Source organism: Microtus oregoni, unplaced genomic scaffold (genome assembly GCF_018167655.1).
Source record: "Microtus oregoni isolate MIOR12 unplaced genomic scaffold, Mior012 000004F_ref0000308, whole genome shotgun sequence".
In the NCBI taxonomy this organism is placed as follows: Eukaryota; Metazoa; Chordata; class Mammalia; order Rodentia; family Cricetidae; genus Microtus; species Microtus oregoni.
The window spans coordinates 34,298,175-34,320,414 of NW_024543063.1; the positions used below are offsets into that span (position 1 = coordinate 34,298,175).

Here is a 22,240-nt window from a genome sequence, read left to right on the forward strand (position 1 = left end):
TTGGGCTATGTAATGCGTTCCAGGGAAGCCCTGGCTGAAGAGTGAGGCTCTTCATCAAAGGATAAGTGTGCAGCTTTATTTTCGCTCATTCATGTTTCTGTTTGTTCTACACATAGTGTGTGTCATAGGTGATGAGGGGAGTCACTGAAAGCTCGTTGAGTGTTAGGGAGTGGTATAGAGTGGTATATGGCAGCTCCTTGGTCCCGAAGCTTTAGGCCAGGCTTTGGGGAATAGCAGGAGACTTTTGCAAGAAGGCAGGGCCTTGGTCAGTGTGGGAGAACTCTGATGAGAGGTGGGAGAGGGGATGATTCAACCTAAGAGTCCACTGAGACTTTGAATTTGGTGGGAGGGGAGATCAGTATGCACAGTCAGTGGTCAGCGGTCAATGGTCAGTGTGCTGGGGATGCTACGTTCTCTAGGAGACATCATTGAAGCAACCTGTCTTTGTAGATTGCAGAAATTCTGACTTCCCTCTGTGATCCATTTTCCCATCCCCCCTTTATGGTCATTTCGTCTTTTGTTGTCACTCTGTTCCTCCCACATCCTTATTGCTGTCCCTGCCCAGCATCCCCTGCCTGAACCCCAGCTGGCTCTCTTCTTCCTTACTCCTGCTAGGGACTCCATCCTTGCTTGCCTCATTGCCTGAATCCTTCCCTTTTCCTAGACTAGAAGGGAGCCTGAAAGGGCAGGCACAGGTGGGGAGAAGGTAGATGTGGGGAGGGGGCACAGGTGGGGAGAAGGTAGATGTGGGGAGGGGGCACAGGTGGGGAGAAGGTAGATGTGGGGAGGGGGCACAGGTGGGGAGAGGGCACATTTGGTGATGAGACAGGAGAATGGTGGTGGAGGCTATCATGAAGAGAAGGGACATGAGAGGAAAGCAGGCAGAGGCAGCAGTAACCCGAAGGATCACCACTCAGACAGTGCCCAGGATCAGATAGTGTCCTGGGTCAGGCAGTGCCCAGGGTCAGGAAGTGAATGCCCTGGGTCAGGCAGTGCCCAGGATCAGGCAGTGTTCTAGGTCAGGAAGTGAATGCCCTGGGTCAGGCAGTGCCCAGGGTCAGGCAGTGTTCTGGGTCAGGAAGTGAGTGCCCAGGGTCAGATAGACAGTGCACTGAGCATGTCCACTGGCTCCCTGCTATTGTTCTGGGCTGCTCAGTAGATGAGCCTGGAGCCTTGCAAGCAGGAGCCTGCATTGACTGTTCCACCTGTTCCCACAGCTTTCCTAGAGATCAGCCTGTGAGGAGATGCAGGCCAAGGTTTTCTGGGTAGGGTCTAGTTAACGCGGTGGCTTTCCCGAGGAAAGCTCTCTGGATATGAGGAGGGTACCACAGTTCCTGAATTGGAGATGGAGCATCCTGTGCAATCACCCTGGGCCTGGCATACCTGGGGAGGGCACAGAACTAGTGCCAACCCTCCAGCACTGGCCTGGTCTCATCTTGCTCTCAGCGATGTCCCTCGTGAAATGGGATTAAAGTGGATTTGTAATGCATGCCCTGGTAATCAGGACAAAGGCTTCTTGACACAGTAGGTGAACAGTAAGGTATTCTGAAGCGAGTCAGGATTCCCTATGACACTGGTCAATGGCCCCTTTTCCTGCTGTGGCTTTATGTAGACCGCCTTGGGTGGGTTACTTAGTCTAGGGGTTGTAACCCACCCTGCAGTCAGTTATTCCAGGGTCCTGGAGAGGCACTATCTGAAAAGACATGAGCAAGAGAGAGGAAGAAGGCCAGGCAGATTTGTCGAAGCCTTCGTTTATTAGAGTCAGGGTTACAGCTTATATAGGATAAGGAATTTGGGGGCGGGGGGGAACACAAGGGCCTGGGCTCTTGCCACGTGGTTCACGTTGGTCACATAGGCCAGTAGGTTATGAAAGGTCAGGTCACGGTTCCTCGGCCAGGAAGTAACAAGTTGACACACCTTAGTTCTCTAGATCGTTTAGAATGTGAGGCGGTTCAGATAGCTCTCTATTAACAGATAATTGGGAGAGGGATAGGCTCTGCCACTAGAACAATTCTAATTATTGTTAGGAGTGAGTGGGGTTCTCTGCTAACTCCTCAGGGCAATGGTTCCTGTAATAATTTTGGGGGGGAAAACGGCTCCTGACAACTTTAAAGGGCAGGGTGAGTTTCAGGGACAGTCCTGTCACCTTTGATGGTTATGTCTCTGATCCTGCAGAGGGTCATGTGGAAAAGGGGGACTAGGCCCTGCAGAAGGCTTGGCCTGATCACTTCCTTAAAATGAGGGGGATGTGGGGCAGGAGGAAGGATGGGGCTGAGCTCTGAGGACTTCTGCTTTTCCACCCTGGGGCTCTCTCGTCCATCTCTTGTGCCCACCAGCTGCAGTGTGCCATCCCTATACTGGAGCCCTCCATGCCCACCTTGCCTTATTCTTTCCATAGTGGCTCTCAAGCTTTGGCCCATCAGAGTCACCCCAGGGGCTTGTTCAAGCTCAGCTCCTGAGCCGTCCCCCAGAGTTCCCAGTTCGTCCACACACACATCCTTTGGGTTTCTGTGTGTCGAAAGGCTGGGAATGTGCCACGATTGAGAACCATGGTTCTAGACTGCAGCAGGGAATCAAGTTCTAGTTCCTCACCCAAGCCGGGAACAGAGTATCACTGAGGGGATGCCAGCAGGCCCAGGCGCCAGCCTTCTGGCTAGTTTGTCATCTTATCATGTGTGTGTACACACATGTGCACACATGGAGGAGTTCCCCCTGCTTTTCAGTCGCCTGCTGTCCGTGCTTCTGTTTGAGAAGTGGCTTGCTTTTGGGCATGGGCTCTGACAGCTTCGGAGCCCTTATGTTTGGAGAAAGGAGTGGACGTGGACTTCCCCAAAGGGCCGCCTGCTCTCCCAAGCTTTCAGAGTGACAGGGACAGTCCAGGGCTTTGAAGAAGTGGTAAAAATGCTGCTGGGACCCACAGGCCTTCTGTCCATCCTCAGCTGACATCCTGTCTGGCCAGGTCTCTAGTGTCCAGCACTTGTAAGTGCAGTGTCACTCGGATTTCCGAAAATGTGCCTGTCAGCAGTCTTCCTGAGCAAACTGCGGCTGGACCAGCACTCAGCCAGTCACTCCATATGCGCTGCCTTCCTCCCCCGTGGTTGCTTAAATGAAGTCAGTATGGGGTTCTGGAAGGTTCCCAGTGCCTTTCGGGGACAGATGTGACTTACTTTCTGTTCATAGGCTAGTCCTTAGGATACAAGTTTTACTGGATGTTTGCTAGGGAATGTCAAAGGAAATCAAGGGGCTGGCAGGATGGCTCAGTGGGTGATTGCCACACAAATTCTGACAACCTAAGTTCAATCCCCAGAACTACATAAATGTGGGAAGAGAGTGAACTGACTCTGACCTCTATATGCATACCCCACATTACTTTCATACATTCATAATAAGAAATACAATTAAATAAAAATTTAAAAAGAGCTGGACGGTGGTGGCGCACGCCTTTAATCCCAGCGCTTGGGAGGCAGAGGCAGAGGCAGGTGGATCTCTGTGAGTTCAAGGCCAGCTTGGTCTACAGAGCGAGTTCCAGGACAGGCCCCAAAGCTACACAGAGAGACCTTGTCTCAAAAGTCAAAAAAAGAAAAAAAAATTAAAAAGAACCATGGTGGCAGAGTATCTGAAATGGGTGGGAGATAGGCTTGAGAGGTCCACCTTGTGAAAGTCCCCTGTGGTGCGGGAAATCTGACCCACCCTCCAGGAGGGTGACAGGAGGAGAGGCAGGGAGAGCTGATGCCTCTGGAAGGCTCTTGCACTTGGCTGAATGGAGAGTGAGGTCAGGGGCTCCAGTCACTGCCCCATACAGAGTCTTTGGCAGCGACCCACAGTCGCTGCGCCCGAGAGTCCACATTGGCACTGTAGAACTGGGAAGCCGTTGCTGTGGAAACAGACACTGGTGGTCTTTTGTGTGAAAGCTGGTAGGGAGGTGACTGGGATGGGTGCCTGCTTCCCCTATAGGCCAAGGGTGAAATTCAGTCAAACTTCTCAGTGCTGGTTACTGGGACACAGTGCCTACAACACTGCCCATGCTTCTGCCCATCTCGTGCTGGGAAATGCGCTCAGCTACTCATGTCCCCTTTGCATCAGCCACAAGGCCTGTGTCCCTGTAACCTAGCAGCCTTCATCTTCAAGAGTTCAAAGTTAACCCCAGGCCACCCAGCGGCACCCTGGCATCCCTGCACCAGGACAGTAGCTTCAGATGGAAGCTCTGTCTGGTGGGCCACCTAGGTCTATAGTGCAAATGTCCCCTCTTCCCAGACGATGGGCAGAGTGTGGAGCTGCCATTTTGGAAGTAGCTCTGATGTCTATCAGATGATGGGTAGATAATAATACCGTGGAATGTTCTGGGTCCAGAGGGAGTCATAGAAATAAAGGGTGTTTCAGAGCTAGCTCGCACAGTGAAGTGCTTGAGGCCCTGTGTTTCATTCCCAGAGCCCGCATCAAGCCAGCATGGCGCCATGCACTTGTCATCCCAGCACTGGGGAGGCAGAGACAGGAGTTCACTGGCTGGCCAGCCTAGCATACTGGCTCAGTTTCAGGCCAGTGGGAGACAGACAGACAGCACCTGAAACACAGCGCCTGGGGTTGTACTCTGACCACCACGCACACACACATTCACACACACACAGGTGCACAGCACAGAGGTGAACCTGGAGAACACAGTGATTTATTTGTGAGAGAACTTGGTCCCCATGTGTGATATGATATCACTTGTGTGACTGCTTAGATCAGTGATCTCAGCAAATACAGAGAGAGACAGGTTTAGTGGTTGCCCGGGCCTGGGTGAGCATGGGAGCAGTTGTTCCTGGGTTTGAGTTTCCTTTTTGGTTGATGAGAACGTTCTGAAATTATGCTATGGTGATGGCTGCACAGTTGTGTCCTTTAAAATGATGTGTGCGCATGCTTGAGCGCACTGTTTTCCCAGTGACATTTTTTATAAGTTTCCAACTGTCAGACATTCGGATTTTGAAGAAAAAGTGAAAGATGTAGACTATTCCTACAATAGTGTCATGCAAGTACAAACTGCGTGGGCTGGTGAGAGCTCAGTGGGTAAGGGCGCAGGCCACCAGGACTGGCAGGCTGAGTTCAACCCCTGAAACCAACACGGTGAATGGAGAGAACAAACTTGGCAAAGTTGTTCCCTGATCTCTGACCCCTGACCTCTGACCTCTGTCCATTGAACATTGCCTTCACGGATAGCCCCCTGCTCCCCGTAAATGGACAGGTGGTTCTGTCCCTGGGGGACAGCTGAGAGTGTGGCTGTGTTTTTGCCTGTCACAGCTTTAGTGTCTTTAGTGGTGGAGGCTGGGGGTATTGTGTACACCCTGTAAATCATGGCACACCGCACCACAGTGACTTAGCTAGTCCTACATCTCCTTTTCTTTTCTTTTCTCCCCCCCCCCCCCCCCAGTTTTTTGAGATGGTTTCTGTCCCAGAACTCACTCTGCAGACAAGACTGGGCTCAAACTCACAGAGATCTGCCTGTCTCTGCCTCCTGAGTGCTGGGGTTAAAAGCATACACTGCCACTGCCTCTCATATGAAATGTGGGGAGCGGACAGTGGAAGATGGAACTTGGTGAGGTTGTGCTTGGCGTGGGTTTTGAGAGAGACTGCAAAGTAACTATAGAACTCTAACGTAGCTCAGTGGAGCCACCGCCCAAAGAGTTCTCTTGAAAATGAGCAAGCATGGTGTAAGCAGCCTAAGTCGCCTGGCTTTCCAGCTGGACGATGTCATGGATTTCACTGTCCTGTCGTAGGCACCTTTGCTTGCATTGGCTCTTGTCTCTCCAGAGTGGCTTTCCCATTCCGGGTAGAACCTTAAAGATGATTTGGCAACTTTGGTTTTCTGAGACAGTACCTCCTATAGGCCAAGCTGGCCTTGAATTCTGAGCCTCCTGCCTCCACCTCCCAAATGCTGGGGTTGCAGTCATGAGCTACTTTACCTGGTTTAGGAGGTGCTGGGGGATTGAACCCAGAGCCTTAGGCACACTAGGCGAACCCCTCTACCCACTGAGCCGCATTCCCAGCCTGAAGTGGTGACTATCTATCTCAAAATAACATTCGTGTTTTGAGTCTTGGCCCATGAAGGTCATAGAGGTGATAGCCAGGGAGGCCTGAGCACAAATCCCAGCATTTCTCCAGCTATGTGTCTCACCATCAATTGTCACATGACCAGGCTATGCCTCCACTTCCCCTCTGTGAAGCAGGCATCGGAGAGGATGCTGCCGAGGTCTGTGGATACACCTTCTTACTGGACACTCCTGTGACCCGTGGCCTCTTCCCAGGGAGACGGTGTCAGGGAATCTTTACTGAGTACCACGTTCTCTTTGTTTTGGCTACAGATGACGTCCGACTGTTTGCCTTTGTGCGCTTTACCACCGGTGATGCCATGAGCAAGAGGTCCAAGTTTGCCCTCATCACGTGGATAGGGGAGGACGTGAGTGGGCTGCAGCGAGCCAAGACAGGGACCGACAAGACGCTGGTGAAGGAGGTGGTCCAGGTAATGTGGTCTGCTGCGTGTCCGCAAGGGTCACCTTCCAGTTGGGATGGGGGGTATGGGGTGGACTCTGCCACCTTGACCGCCACACCTAATAACATAGCGGCTGGACATCCAGCTCTTCACAGCCAGCAGGCCACGGAGAAGGGGGCTGACACGATGACCTGAATGGAGACCACTGCCTGTCCCAGTGTGGATGGCTCCCAGCAGTGCCCATGGGGACCTAGGGGAGCAGATGGGATCCTTCCCAGGACAGCATCTGGCACAGGAACATGTTCACCCTTGCTCAGCTCACACTTGCTCAGTGCACGTTCACCTGATGATTGACAGTGGGGCGTATTGTCACAGTTATGACAGTAGCAGTGTCCACAGCACCGTACATGGTGAGGTTGTTTGTGGGTTGGGTAAGGAGCCACCCGAAGAAAGGGAAATCTGAATTTGTATTAGTGAAGCAAGATGAGCGTGTAGAAGGATTTCCCAAATCTTAGAGGCCAGAGGCCTTCCTTCTTTTAGTTTATCCGAACTGCTGTTTCAGTGACCAGAGTAGATGTGGCCAGCCCTTCAATCCTTCAGGCTGGCTGTTGCTCAGGGCCAAGTGACATGTGCAAAGAAAAATGATGGAGCAGGGCAGTGGTGGCGTACAACTTTAATCCAAGCACTTGGGAGGCAGAGGCAGGCGGATCTCTGAGTTTGAAGCCAGCCTGGTCTATAGAGCGAGTTCCACAGAGAAACCCTGTCTCAATAGCCGGGCGGTGGTGGCGCACGCCTTTAATCCCAGCACTCGGGAGGCAGAGGCAGGCGGATCTCTGGGAGTTCGAGGCCAGCCTGGTCTACAAGAGCTAGTTCCAGGACAGGAACCAAAAGCTACGGAGAAACCCTGTCTCGAAAAATCAAAAAAAAAAAAAAAAAAAAAAAAAAGGAAAGAAAGAAAGACAGACAGACAGAGAGACAATGGGACTGGAGAGATGGCTCAGTGATTAAGAGCGTTGGCTGCATTTCCAGAGAGCCTGTGTTTGGTTCCTGGCACTCATGTGGGAGCTCAAAAACCCTCTGCCCCTGGAGCCCCAGGGGGTCTGACACTCTCTTCTGGCCTCCATGGTCACTGCATGTGATGCACAGACATACAGGTAAGCAAAATATCCATACACATAAAATGAAACAAAAACAAACTAACTATGTGGTACTTTCCCTTGGCTCCCTGACTGACACACCGGCTGCCTTTAAAAAGTGTTCTTTTGAGACAGGGTGTTTTAGGATTGCTATTGCTGTGATGAAACACCATGATGGGAAGAAGTTGAGAGGAAAAGCTTTATTTATTTGGCTTACACTTCTATGTCACTGTTATCACTGGAGGAAGTCAGGACAGGAACTCAGACAGGACAGGAACCTAGAAGCAGGAGCTGATGCAGAGGCCATGGAGGGGTGCTGCTTACCGACTTGCTCCTCATGGCTTGCTCAGCCTGCTTTCTTATAGAATCCAGGACCACCAGTCCAGGGATGGTGCCACCTACAATGGCCTGGGCATCCCCTATCAATGACTAATTAAGAAAATGTCCTACAGACTTTCATACAGCTGGATTTTATGGAGACATAGTCTCAATTGAGGCTTTCTCCTCTGTGATGACTATAGCTTATGACAAGCTGTCATAAAACTAGCCAGCACACAGGCTCTCTCTGCTATATAGCTCTGGCTGTCCTGGAACTCACAGAGATTCCCCTGTCTCTGCCTCCTGAGTGCTGGAGTCAGGTGGAGCCTGACCATACCCAGCTTTTTCCTTTCCCTTTGAGTTTATGCAAGCATCTTACTGCCTGAGCAGCTTGCAGCCCCTGCTGGATGGCCTCTGTAGAACCCTAGGAGGGATTCAAGGGCTTATAAGCGTGAGGGTCAGCTTTATTGCATTTAGAGTGGGTTCTTAATTAATTCTGTTGCATTTGTGTGTATGTGTGTGTGCCCCATGTGCAACACTGAGTGTCTGTGCACAGCACTACAGAGTCCGTTCTCTCCTGTCTTTCCTTGCGTTTACACGTGTACGTGCAACACTGAGTGTCTGTGCACAGCACTACAGAGTGCGTTCTCTCTGTCTTTCCTTGACCTCCAGAGATCAAATTCATCGGAAGCACCTCAAGCACCTTTACCCGCTGAGTTATCTGCTGGCCCCATTATCATCTCATTTTAATTTAATTTTGTTGAGATAGGGGCCTCATTCTGTAGCCCAGTCTGCCCTCAGACTTCTGCCTCTGGGTTTGAGTGTGACAATGAGCTACCAGACTTGACTAGACTGTTGTTCCGTTAGTTGTTTATTGCACGCTTGTTTCGTGGTGCTGAGGTTCCAGCCAGGGCCAAGCTGCAGTCCCAGCCTCGAGATTCTGCGAACTCTGAATGGTTACAGTGGCCAAGTAGAGCTGTAAGTGGGGGTGACTCGGGGACCTGGCTTCTCTCGTGGCACCTTCATGGTGGGAATACTGGTTTTCAGTCGTGGATTTGCAGGCTCTGAGAAGCTGAAGTTAAGTGGAATTGGCTGGCTCTTTACATGGGGATGTGAGGGCATCAGGGAATCATGGCTGGATCCCGGCTCAGGGAACTTTCATTTCCCATTTGTTCTCTTTCTCTCTGGATTTTGCCACCCTCTGCCCAGCAGAAGGAACATCCAGGCTTCAGTGACCCTTCAAGGTCTGGACCCCAGAAGAGAGAGGCCTGCTACCTCTGTGATAGTCGGGTCCCTTCAAAGAACCCTGACTGCCGTCTGGGGGTGGGGCTGGGGCTTTATGGTTTGAGTTACCCTGAGGTCCCATCCAGTTCAGAGGCATGATGGGAGTTGAGGTATGCTGGTGTCACTCAGATGAGGAGCTGGGATTCCTGGCCAGATGGAGGTGCATGCCTGTAACTTCAGCACTCTAGTGTGGAGGCAGGAGGATGGGGGATTGAGGCCCGTTTGAGACTGGAAGTCAGAAAGGTCACTGAAAGGTCCATGCCTGGGAAAACTAGACAAAAGTCCCCTTCTCCACCAGCCGCAGGGCAGCAGAGGCTGCAGGAAGCTGGGCTGAGTTGCTGCCCTGAGTTGGGGAATGTGCTGAGCGGACAGACAGCTCCCTGGCTGAGATCACCCTGCTGCACTGTTGTCTGCCCATTGTTCTGGTGCCTCTGCAGGCTTGTGAGGACAATGTGGTGGCCAGCAGGGGAGACTTCCCGGTGCCAGGCCAGGCTGCCTCACATCAGAGAGTGGATCAGGCCTGCCTTGCAAATCACTCTCATGAGCTCTTTAGTTTCTTTGTATTAATTTATTGAGTTTAAAAATATTCTGTATGTGTGCGTGATATGTGGGTGTGTGCGTGCATGTGGAGGTCAGAGGGCAACGTCGTGGAGTCTCTTTCCTTTTACTATGTAGGTTTTGGGGACTGGGATCAAATTCAGGTTACAGGTTTAGCAGCAAGCTCCTTTATCTGCCAAGCCATCTTACTTACTTACCAAAGGGAAACCATTTTGAAGGTGGGGCGTCATCTGAAACACAGCGTGGAGCCTACGTTGGCTTTGTTCAAGGAGAGGTCCAGCACGCACACGAAGCTGCTTCAACCAAATGACTGTGCTGTGCCAGCCGTGGCTTGCTGCCCCTCACTAGACTCTAGACCTACTCCTAGCCCATGGTCAGCGTGCCTGTGTGTGGCACTTGCCAGCTGCCTAGTAGCCATGCCCAACGCAGAACCATGGAACTCCTGCTTGCCAGCTCCCTGAAGGTGGGAGGCCTCCCTATAGTGTTCCAAGGCCCAAGCTCCCTGGGTGTGTGTTCTGAGGCTTTGCCTGCCCCCTTTCCGGTGCCTCTCCATTTTCTGTCTTCTGGTTGTCTCTACAAAGTCCCTTTCAAAACAGGCCTGCACCACACATGATTGTGCCTGTGTGGCCCCTAGGCTCAGTAGCCAGGCCCTGATCCGTGAGTGCCCACCCCAGACTGAGTCTAGTGGCAATCATGTGCTTTCTTTCTCGTGTGGACTTCAGCCAGCCTTGGCTAGAAGCTCCCGAAGATCATGTTTCTGGCCTCTCACCTCCCTGTATCCCTGTTTCCTCTCCTGAGCAATGGGATTGAAATTGCTATGGGGAGTGCTGGTATTTAGTATTGAGACATGTCTTGAACTCACTATGCAGTTGAGGTGTCCTTGGGCCCCTGAACTTCCTGCCTCTACCTCCCTAAGTGGCGAGGTTATAGGTGTGTGCCGCTGCACCCTCTTTATCCGGTCCGAGATGGAACCCAGGGGTCTGCGCATGCGAGGCAAGCATTCTACCAATTAAGCGAGCCCTGTTTACTTATGTATTCATTTTCTGTTGAATTATGAGCACATCTGGTATTTGCTGACAGTGAACATCTTTGAGGCTAAGTGTTGTCATTTTAAAACAATTCTGTTTACTGATTCTTTGGATGAAATTCCCAAGCATGCATGTGGCTGGGAACAAGAAATTGTATGCTTTCTCTTTCTCTCTTTGTGGTTCTGGAAACCCAGGGTCTTTCACGTGTTGGGTGAGGGTTTTGCTACATAGCTGGTTTCCCAGCCATGGGCAATTTTGATTAGTCAGAAGATGAAGACCCAGCCTGGATTTGACCTCTACCCCGTTAGCTGACCAATAGGTAGGGACTGCTTGGGCTCTGGATGAAGAAGGGTTCTGAAGTTGAGTGTTGATGGAGAAGGTGCCACGATTGATTTGTGATGTCTGTCACAGACATGGTAGCAGAGAATGGAGTATGTTTGCTACCCATTTCCCTTCCCTGAACTAGATAGGGTCAGAGGACAGACCAGATGAGTTAAGGGCTTTGGTGAACATCTAGGAGACAGAGGAGCAGGTCCTAGGCAGTTTTTCATATACTAAAGAGATGACTATGAAGGGGGATGTTTTTCTGTACCAGGCTTTTTCTTTCTTTCTTTTTTTTTCTCATTCTTTCTTTTTGGTTTGTCCAGACAGGGTTTCTCTGTGTAGCTTTGTAGCCTGTCCTGGAACTAGTTCTGTAGGCCAGGTTGGCCTCAAACTCACAGAGATCTGCTTGCCTTTGCCTCCTGAGTGCTGGGATTAAAGGCGTGTGCCATCACTGCCTGGTTCCAGGCTTTTTCTTTTGGGCCACCAGCCAGCTCCCCAAATCACGACACAGAGACTTCTTACTAGTTTTCAATGCTCGGCCTAGCTTAACTCTTTTCTGACTAACTCCCTTTTTTAAAATTGAATTTTATTGAGCTCTACATTTTTCTCTTCTCCCCTCCCTGCCTCTCCCTTCCCCTTCAACCCTCTCCCAAGGTCCCCATGCTCCCAGTTTACTCAGGAGATCTTGTCTTTTTCTGCTTCCCATGTAGATTAGATCCATGCATGCCTCTCTTAGAGTCCTCATTGTTGTCTAGGTTCTCTGGGATTGTGATTTGTAGGCTGGTTTTCTTTGCGTTATGTTTAAAAACCACTTATGAGTGAGTATATATGATAATTATCTTTCTGGGTCTGGGTTACCTCACTCAAAATGATGTTTTCTAGCTCCATCCATTTGCCTGCAAATTTCAAGATGTCTGACTGACTCTTTTAACTCAGATTAACTGGTTTCTTTTTGTCTATTTTTTGCCTCAGGGCTTTTTACCTTTTCTTGCTTTTCTACTGTTTCCAAGTCTGGCTGGCTGACAACTGCCTGCAGTGTGTTTGCCATTCTCTCCTTCTTCCTTCTTCTTGAGCTTAGAGTGCCCCCACATCTTTTCTCCTACCTAGCTATTGGCCATTCAGTTTTTTATTAAACCAATCAGGTGCCTTAGGCAGGCAAGGTGAATCAGATACAGAATAGCTTTATATAGTTAAACAAATGCAGCATAAACAAATGGAACACATCTCTGCCCGGTTATAGGAATATTCCACAACATTTTCCCAGTATGGGATCAACTGCCCTGAGTTGGTTTGGTCCACACCGGCGCACAGAAGGATCTGGGGACCTCTGTCTGCTCAGCATTCCTTCTTGCTAGATCATGACGTGCCCACCTGTGGTGTGCCCTTGGTTCTCTCCCTGAGCAGGAGGGGGATCTTTGTTTCCAAAGCTGTCGGAAACTTGACCTTCTGATCCATCTGTTGCCTTCGTCCTTCTCCAATGAGTCATGCCTGCTTTAAGAACCTGCTCTTTTTGAGTAAATTATACCTTGCTGGTCAGGTTTTAAGGACTTGGTCTTTTAGACATTTGAATAGGTGTAGGAGGGCCCAGAGGGGGCCGGAGATTTGACAGTGGAGTGCCAGCGGCTGCTGTGAGCTTCGATTTCTTTCTGCTTAGCCTCCTGCGAGGTTGTCCTTTCTCCTGGCAAGAGGGGCTGTTGGGGACTAATTGCCTTTATTCCGCACTCAGAGGTCTTTGGCTTAGAATTCTTGGGGGAATTTCAGTTGGTGAAAGGCACTTGATTGTGGCCAGCAGGTGACTTGTCCGCAGCTCATCCATGTGGCAGAGACTCTCCACCCTGTATAGTGGAGATTTTTATGGGTTCCAGATGTTCCCAAAGCCTAGAACAAGGCTGAGATGTTATGTTGGTTCCCCATGAATTCTGGTGTCCATGGTGGGACATTGTCACCATCTTTATCTTCATGCTCTAGAGACATAGGCAGACCCCTGGATGGCTGGTGAACATGGCTGGGAGACCCTTTTTTCTCCTCCTCTTTCACAGCATGGAGAATAGGGCCAGAGCCACTGAATACTGAGTTTGGGGCCTCCTGGAGCCCCTGCTCCTCTTTTTTTAGAGAGAGCCACAGCATTGGAGTTTGGCCTCCCAGGGTATGGGCAAGTGATGGCCATATTGAGTATTAAGCCAGCATAGATTTCAGGGAACAGTGAGTGGCATTGTTCTGGCTTTTGGTATAGTGGCAGACATCTCTCTTCCCTAGCAGGCTTGCAACTTCTCTGCAGCTCTCCCAACCCAGCTTTGGGGATTGCCACTGGGTTGGTGGACATAACCAGCATCTTCCATGTTTACCCAGAGGAAGCCCCAGGGCTACCCTTCATTGAAAATAAACTCTGGGGAACAAGGAAAGGGCCCCGCCACTAAACCATAAGCTCCCCTGAAGCCTTGAGGCTGAAAAAAGCTACATCACTCACAAATCAGCTGAGGGCCAGTCAGCACTTGTCCAGTGCTGGGCGCACCCAGCAAACATACAGGCTCAGTGCAGACTCCAAGACCCTTATTACGGCCTCAGCATGTGGCATTGTTTCTCTTCCTGTTTGCGGAGGAGGAACTGAGGCTCGAGGAACTGAGGCTCGGGAGGGCCAGGCTGCTGCCGAGCAAGGAGCAGCTTAAACTAAATCCTGTTTCCAGCCTGCTTTGGCAAGAAAACTGGATTTAAGCTAGGCAGTTGGAAGCCCTTCAAAAAAGAATCGGGGGCTGGGGATATAGCTCACTGGATCCTCAGCACCACATAAACCAGGCACTGTAATCACTTCTGTAATCCCAACACCAGAGAGGTGGAAAGTCTGAAGTTCAGGGTCATTCTTGGCTACCAGAAAGCTCAAGGTCAGCCTAGGGGTGAAAAGGAGGTGCGCAGACAATTTAAAATCAAGGATAGGAGAATACTTGTATGCATACTTAATTTAACATACTTAATTTAACCTTGCAAACAGAGGGGTGTGTGTGTGTGTGTGTGTGTGTGTGTGTGTGTGTGTGGCGCGTGCATGTGCAAACCTACTTCCTACCCGCCCTTCACTGAGATCACTTTCTCAAGGAGAGAGACCTGGGGTCTGAGAAGTGTTGTGGGACAAGCCTGTCCTCAGCCACCTTTACAGGCTGTTTTGATGGAAGCCTGAAGCTGCTAGAACTGAACATTGGCTGAAAGAGCCTCTTCCTTGGTTTTGGGTTTTTGTTTTTTGTGATGATTTATTTATTTTTACTTTATGTGCATTGGTATTTTGTCTGCATGTATGTATGTCTGTGCAAGGCTGCAGATACCCTGGAGGTAGAGTTACAGGCAGTTGTAAGCTGTCATGTGGGTGCTGGGAATCGAACCCAGGTCCTCTGGAAGAACTGTGAGTGCTCTTAACCACTGAGCCATCTCTCCAGCCCTGAGCCTCTTCCTTTGAAGAAGGCCACTGGGTGAGACATGGAAAGTCCGTGTTTAGAGACCTGGGAGGGTCCTGGACATGACACCAGATGCCTCAGGCGACATTACTCAGACTGGCACTTTGTGCTTTTGACTCTTACGGGTAACTTGGGCAGCCTTGGGGCTTCTGGTATGGAGGTGTGGGGGTGGAGACAGACAGGGTAGACCAGCCTGGAGGAGGGGCGAGGAGGAAGAGCAGACCTGAAATGAGCCACTTCCCCTCTCCCATCTTCTATCAGAAACGGGGGGTGGTTGGCCTTGGCAGGGTTTCATGGGTTTTGTTCCTTTGGTTCCATCCTCTCACTTTGTCTTGAACCACAGAACAGCTACAGCTGGGTGACTTTTGAACATTGCAAGCTTCCCCTATGAGCACCCATGAAGCCACCACCAGGTTTAAGGGAGCGACATTTATTCCCTTACACCCCTGCCAGGCCCTGCTGCCCCCGAGCAGGGCAGCCACAGGACTCTGTGATGGGAGACTGTCCCGTGGGGCCACTCTGCTTGCAGAATAGATGGTGTTCTTTTCGGTCACCAACAGCTGCAGTGTGCTGGTCACTGCTGCTGCTGACCTGTGACACACCTGGTGGCCAGGCTGCGCCAGGGGCTGTGAGTGCTGCTTGTGGGTAAACTGGCAGCATTTCAGGGCTGCTGCAACATCCCTTGCTGTGTGACATTTACATAAGGCCGCATGTGTGCCATCGAAACACTTCTCAATAAGGACAGGCCTGGGTTCTGCCACCTCCTCTCCTCGTGGCTCTTAGATGACTTGCGTGTGTGTATAGGGGTCGAGCGTGGTGGCAGGTGACCTTTTGGCACAGGTGACGTCTTGGTGGCTAGCACCCAGTGATGAAGGTGAGCAGCTCTTTGCTCTTTCTGGTCCTGGCGTTGCTCCCAGATCAGGCTTCATCTGCCCAGAGATGTCGCTTGGTTTCTGCTCTTTTTACAAACATACCAGGAGGGCGACTCCCCTGTGCCCCTGGAGACTCCCTGGTGCTGTTGCTGGCCCTTTTAGGTCTGAAGCTGACTGCTTAGTAGGAGTGGAGACAGGGTGCAGGGGATCATTTCAAGTAAGTTTTGAGGTTAGTACCCGTCTTAAGGCTTCTATTACTGTGATGAAGCACCATGACCGAAAATCAAGCTGAGGAGGAATGGGTTTATTTTGCTTAGGATTCCATATCGGAGTTCATCACCGAAGGAAGTCAGGGCAGGAACCCAAGCAGGGCAGGAGCCTGTCTTAGGAGCTGATGCAGAGGCCGCGGAGGGGTGCTGCTTACTGACTTGTTCCTCATGACTTCCTCCACCTGTTTTCTTACAGAACCCAGGGACTGGTATCACACAGTGGGCCGAGCCTTCCCGCCTCAATCACTAATTAAGAAAATGTTCTCCCGTCTTGCCTACAGTCTGATCTTACGGAGCCGTTTTCTCAATTGCAGTTCCCCCTTTCAGATAACTCTAGCTTGTATCAAATCCACATAAAACTAGCCAGCACCGTGCCCAAGTCATACGTTTGGGGACATTGTGTAGAACTCATACCCGAGAAGGGAAGAATGTGCCATGTGTGTCAAGTCTTTTGTGGGGGCAATGCCCTATTGGCCCATCATGGATGCCATCGTAGGATGCCTACTTCTCCCACTTTCTCAGATTGGAAGGAACTGCCCCTGCAATAGTGGGGAAGAGGTACCCTCAGCTTTTATTAGGGCTGTCTGTGGGTGACAGGACCCCATAAAATGGGCTTGGCTGCAAACGGGGACACCTCATTTAGGAGGATGTACAGGGAAGGGTTGAATCATAGGAGGTGTTGAGATCTGGAAGGTTCCTGGAGGGCCTGGGTGCAGGGTTGGGGCACTTGAGGGGATGTAACATGGGTGTTACCCAAAGGCTGTGAAGCCTCCGCTGTCCTCACTGTGGATGGAGGGGTAAGTGAATACTTCTCGGGCCTTGCCATCTTCCATCTGCTGCTGGGGAGATGGGAGCCCCAGAGGAAGCGTCTCCTGTAGCATCTGCAGGTATCTCTGACTTCACTGGGCAGTGTGGGTGCAGATCCACCTCCTGGACTCTTGTGGGGTGAGGGGAGCAGAGCCAACCTCCAGCCAGGCTCACCATGAGGCCACAGCCTGGCTGACTGTGGATGAGACCATCAACCCAAGGCACCAGGGCAAATCCACGGTCTGCCTTGGTATCATGGGCATTGCTTGAGCTTAAGTGACCTCAGAAATGTTAAATGCCTATTTGGTCACTAGAAGAGAAAACCACTCAACTAAGAGGTAGGACTCTTCATTTTGCTCTCTAGCTCTGGAGTTCCCCCCAAACAGTGGGCGTGGAATGACCTGACAGGGTGCTGAGCACACGACCCACAGCCCATACTGCTTTTCCACAGTTACCGTGCCCTGAAGTCCCGGCTCAGGGCTCTGCAGGCAGCCACAGTACACGCACACCTTCAGTCATGTCTCCTTCTTCCTGTCTTCTGTGGCAACAGAGAGGAGAGAACGTTCCGTGTGACTGACACAGCAAGGCATCGTGTGGGTGGAGCATTGGGTGTCCTGTAAACTTTGTGAACTTGGAAGCATTCGCTTCATGGCTGTTTGTTTTTAAGCACACCTCAAAGCTTGAGGTTGCATTTATTTTTTTATGGTTTGAGACAGTGTATATGTGTGCATGTGAGTGTTATATATATATGGGGGTATATGGGAGAGTTTAGGCCATTTTGCCCATTCGCATTTATCGCTATGTATGGTTCGCTGGTCTGATCTTCTTTTTTAGACAGTCAGGTAGCCTGGGCTGGTCTTGAACTCCATATGTAGCTGAGGTTGGCCTTAATTTTTTTTCACATCTATTACCTTTGTGTGTAGACTTGTGCACACCACAGTGGCATGGAGCCAGGACACAATGCGCAGGGGTTGGTCTCTCTATTCACTGTGGGGATCTCAGATCATCAGGGTAGGCGGCAAATGCCTTTACCTGCTGAGCCATCTCCCCACCCAGTCTTGAACTTTTGATCCTCTTGCTGCTACCTGGGATTATAAACCTGTACCATAATGCCTGGTTTGTGCAGTGCTGGGGATTAAACCCAGGGCTCTTTACATGCTGGGCAAGTGTTCTGCCCACTGAGCCACATCCTCAGCCCCTGTTTTGTTTTGTTGAGATGGTTTTGCTACAGCACCCAAACTGGCTTCAAGGTCCTGGGCAGTCTCCAGAGTTCTGGGATGAAAGGTATCTGGGATTATAGGTGTGAGCACCAGGCTCCTCCCTGTTGCCACAGAAGACAGGAAGAAGGAGACTGACTGAAGGTGTGCTTGTACTGTGGCTGCCTGATTGTCATGTGATGGCTCACACTCTTGTGGTTTTAGCTGGAGCTGCACCCAGCCCCTAACACTTCCCTTTAGATTTCTTAACCCTTATCGCCTGTTCCTGACACAGACTTCAGGTTCTTTTCTTTAGATTGCCATATATGGCAGTCCACAAGCAGGGGACTTTGAACTTCCTCTGCAGGCTTCGAAGCCTGTCGGCTTCCTTGCTGGGACACTCTTGCCCCTCCCCTGTGCCGTTGGGTTGAGCTGGGAGTTGAGACACAAGTCAGCTCTCAATTCTCTTTCTGACCGAGGCCCATGCCTTCCATTGTCTGGGTCACATGCTTTTACTTAGCAGTGCTGGCCAGTGGGGCTGGTGGGAAGGGGCTGGACAAAGCTGTCTTGGCTCTGCCCAGGGGTCTTATCTTAACCATGTAAAAGGCCACTGTATCAGAGTGGGCTCAGAGAGTGTGTGAGGCTGTCCCTCTTGACTAATACTAGTCCCTCTTGACTAATACTAGTTCCTCTTGACTGATACTAACCCCTCTTCCATATCCCTCCATGTCTTGGCAGCCTTGCTCATGGTATCTAGAAAGCTGAGAGGTTGGTCTTCCTGGTGCTATGGCAATTTTGCTTATTTTGTTTTTATTGATGTGGAAGCCATTTAATGTAAAATTAAGCATTTTAACCACTCCTCCCTAGTTCCAAAGATCTCTTTTTTTTTTTTGCCATCTTTTCTTTATATCTGTATAGTAGTACGGGGGATGGGGGGGGGTGCTGGGAATTGAACCCAGGACCTCGTGCCTGCTGAGGTAAACGCTCTCCTCCTGAGCCACACTCCCAGTCCAAGGCAGCAGTCCCAGCTCTGTGACCTTGGGTGGGTCTTCAAACTCTGTCTTGTCTGTAAAATGAAGACTGGAAACATCTTGATTGTTTCGGGGATTTTAAGTGTTGCTCTTGGGGGGATTTTGGGCAGAGCCGTATTTCAGGGCATAGAGAAAGCTGGCTTTTCGGTCCGTCCTGGTTTACAGTCATCTCTAAGAGCTCTGCCGATTTTACCACGTCCAATTTTAGGTGGTATCTGTCATTTCCTGTTCTTCTCCCACCCCTGGTCACCTCTGATCTGCTTTCTCTGTGGATTTGCCTTTTTTGGACATTTCCTGTCAGGGGAACCAGACAGTGGGTGGCCTTTGCGACTGCCTGCTTCTGCTCATGTTTAAGGGCTCCTCCATGTTGCAGCAGGCATCTGAACTCCATTCCTTTTCATTGCTGACTAATTAATGTTTCACCATGTGGGACGCCCGAGCTCTGTGTACCGCCTCATCTCATCTGTTTAGCTATCTGGGGTGCTTGGCTGTTGGTGAATCACATTGCCGTGAGATCGGGGCATGTGCTTAGGAGCCAAGGTGATTTCGTTTCTCTTAGGTAGATCTTCAGGTGTCCAGTCCCAGAGTCATAGTTGGGGTCTCATATTTGATGCCATGGCTTGGTCTCGGTACCAGAGCACTCTGTGTGTGTGTGTGCGGAAGTCCTGATAACAGTGCCACAGGCCTGGGGATGTTGCTCAGTGGTAGATCATTGCCTAAGGAGACTAAGCCCTAGTTTCCTCCCCCAGGACTGGTTCTAATGTTCTATGATGTATAGTGTTGAGCTACATGCATGTGTGCTGATGTGCAGTGTGTGTGTGTGTGTGTGTGTGTGTGTGTATGTGTACGTGCACGCACACATGTACATGCTCCTCTTACCACAAGACTTTGTTGGCCTTGAACTCCGTGTAGCTGAGTCTGGCCATGAACTCCCATGCCTCCTGCCTGCAGCTCCCCAGTGCTGACTTTACAGGGTTGCACAGCCACCTTCAACGCCTTTCTGTGGATAATTCCCCGACCTTTGGACCTGTGCTTCTGGCAGCTTTCTTTGTCTTCCTTTGAGATTTTCTTGATTTATTGTAGTGTATAATCTACGTATAAAATAACGTAACCCTCACAGCTCAGGGTTATCTGATAAGATACCATCTGCTTCACTCTTTCCCTCCTGGGCCAGGCCCTCAGGTTATGGGGCAAAGCCTGCACCCAAAGCAGTGACAGAAGCGGTGTGTTTCCTAACGATAGGCTGGCATGTTTGTAGACTGAACGCCAATAGTGCCCTGCCCACTACTGAATGTGGGTGGAAAGTCAGGGATACCCCTGGTGCACTCAGGCCTGGTAATGGTTGAGCCGGCGTGTGAGAGCCTGTTATCCCGGCTTTTCCCAATTCCGGATGCAGTAGTTACACATGCAGGCGAGCCCCCTTTTTTCTGTTTCCTCCGTCCTGTGATTTTTTTTTTCCGATAGGGTTTCACTATGTAGCTCAGGTTGGTCCTAGAATCATGGTAGTTCCCCTGCCTTTAGCCTCTTGCATGCTGGGATGGCAGGTATGGGCCACCATGTCCAGCTCCTCTTTCCCCTTCCTTCTCTGACCCGCTTTTCCAACCTCACAACCTCCCTGGTGGGTTTTTAGAGCTGAAGAAGGTGGATGACCGTTGAGAGGGACCTGTCCACGGTAACACAGCCAGGATGAGACAGTCCAGGAGCCATGCTTGGGTTCACCCGTGGCCCAGAGGACATGGCATCCCTGTCTATTTGATCGGGCTTCTGGCACAGGCTCTGTTGGCATGATTTTACTGCACTCCTCTGCCAGTGTCTGAGGTGCCAGGGCTTCCTGCTGCGTTGCCTGGGCAACTCTGGACCTGCCCCCTCCTCCCTCACAGAAACTCTGAGCTCTTCTTTGTCCTTGCAGAATTTTGCAAAGGAGTTTGTGATCAGCGATCGGAAGGAGCTGGAGGAAGACTTCATCAGGAGCGAGCTGAAGAAGGCCGGAGGGGCCAATTACGATGCTCAGACAGAGTAGCCCCAGCCCCACACCTCAGAGCCATCTGCCTGCTCCATCTTGGCGGAGACTGCCACCTCAGAGTCACCAGCCCACCAGGGAGGAGGAGCCATGAGAGGCGCCGGCGCCACCAGTGTGTACAAACCCCACCCTTCCACTCCTGTGTGTGTCGTGTCCCCCACCCCGCCCCTCTGTGACCCTCTCAAGCTCACCAAGCATCATTCAGTACCTGCCCCCTTTTTGTTTTAAAGAGAAGTCATCTTGGTGCCAGGGCCATGCGCACCATCAGATCCCAGGTGCCTCTGTCAGTGGCCCTTGGCCGGGCATTTCCCTTTCCCTCACTGTGGCCTGCCTGGGCTGAGCCACCTTGGCCTCCAGTTGCTGGGGCCTGGCCTGGGTACCATCCCAGCTTGCCTTGGCTGTTTCCTGCTAGCCCTCTGCCGGCCGCCATGCCAGGAGCTGTGCATACTCCACAGCCTTCATGAGCTCACACACGCTCCTCGGAGCCCCCTAGACATGGCTCCAGGCCCCACCCCCACCCTGTTCAGAGTGGCCTAAGCGCTATGTAAATCTGGTAGATGCTGCTTGGCAGGGACAGGTTTAGGTATGGTGTAGTACGAAGTGATAATTTGCCTTAAATCTTGCCTGGCGGTGGCTCTGCCGTGTGGTCTAAACTACCCTTTGGGCGAAGTCCTTCTGAATATGAGAGGTCTGAGTCCAGCGGTGGTGGGAATTCAGGGTCAACCTCAGGGCCCCCCAGGGTGACCAGGGTGGAAAGGTCCCCTGCAAGCCGGGAGGCAGCGCAGGCCTTGGCACCTGGAAGGCGGCAGTGGCTGCAATCTTAGTCTGCACCACACATTCGAAAAGATGGCTTTGTTTGCTTTTAAAGAAAAGCTGAGGCGGGCATGGCCCCTCGTGAGCGCGTGAGGACAGCTCTTTTCCTTATCCTCACTCTTTTCATTTTGGGGAAGAAGACTGCACTGGACTGGGCTATGAGGACCATCTCTGGCATTCCAACAGTTTACAGAAATAAATGTGTTTTTCAAGAAAAATGAGTTGGGCTGTCTGCTTTGTGTGTGGTGTGTGTGTGGTGTGTGTGTGTGTGTGTGTGTGTGTGTGTGTGGTTCTCCAAATTCAGACTGAGCTGTTGTGGAAGAAGCCGCTGGGCCCTGGGCGCCAGGGTTTCCTTATCCAAGATGTTTTCGTGTAGGACAGTCTTGAACTCCTAATTTGCATTTGGCCGTCACCGCTATGGTAAGGTTACAGATGTGTATCAGCTCGCTCTATTTCAGTAGCTTTTAACCCTCCCCACGTTTTTGCAGAGGACCCACGTTTGGTTCCCAGCGCCCACGTTGGGCAGCTCACAACTGCCTGTAACTCCAGTCCAGGGGATCCAGGTTGTCCTAGAACTCATTCCCTGACCCAGGGAAGCCTTGAAGTTGTAATCCTCCTCTCTCCTCGCAAGAAGCTGGACTCACGGGTCTTAGTCTCCACAGCCAGCCTTAGATATAT

The 22,240-nt window shown here is 51.1% G+C and overlaps 1 protein-coding gene across 1 annotated transcript in view; it reads left to right on the forward strand.

Annotated features, from left to right (window-relative positions):
* Cotl1 (coactosin like F-actin binding protein 1) overlaps positions 1-21,780 on the forward strand; it is a 35,203-nt gene extending 13,423 nt beyond the window's left edge. Inside the window, exons 3-4 of the mRNA XM_041650137.1 lie at positions 6,339-6,496; positions 20,639-21,780. Of these exons, the coding sequence (XP_041506071.1) occupies positions 6,339-6,496; positions 20,639-20,749 (269 nt within the window). The 3' untranslated portion in view covers positions 20,750-21,780. The remainder of the gene's footprint in view (positions 1-6,338; positions 6,497-20,638) is intronic.
* Positions 21,781-22,240: the final 460 nt, after the last annotated feature.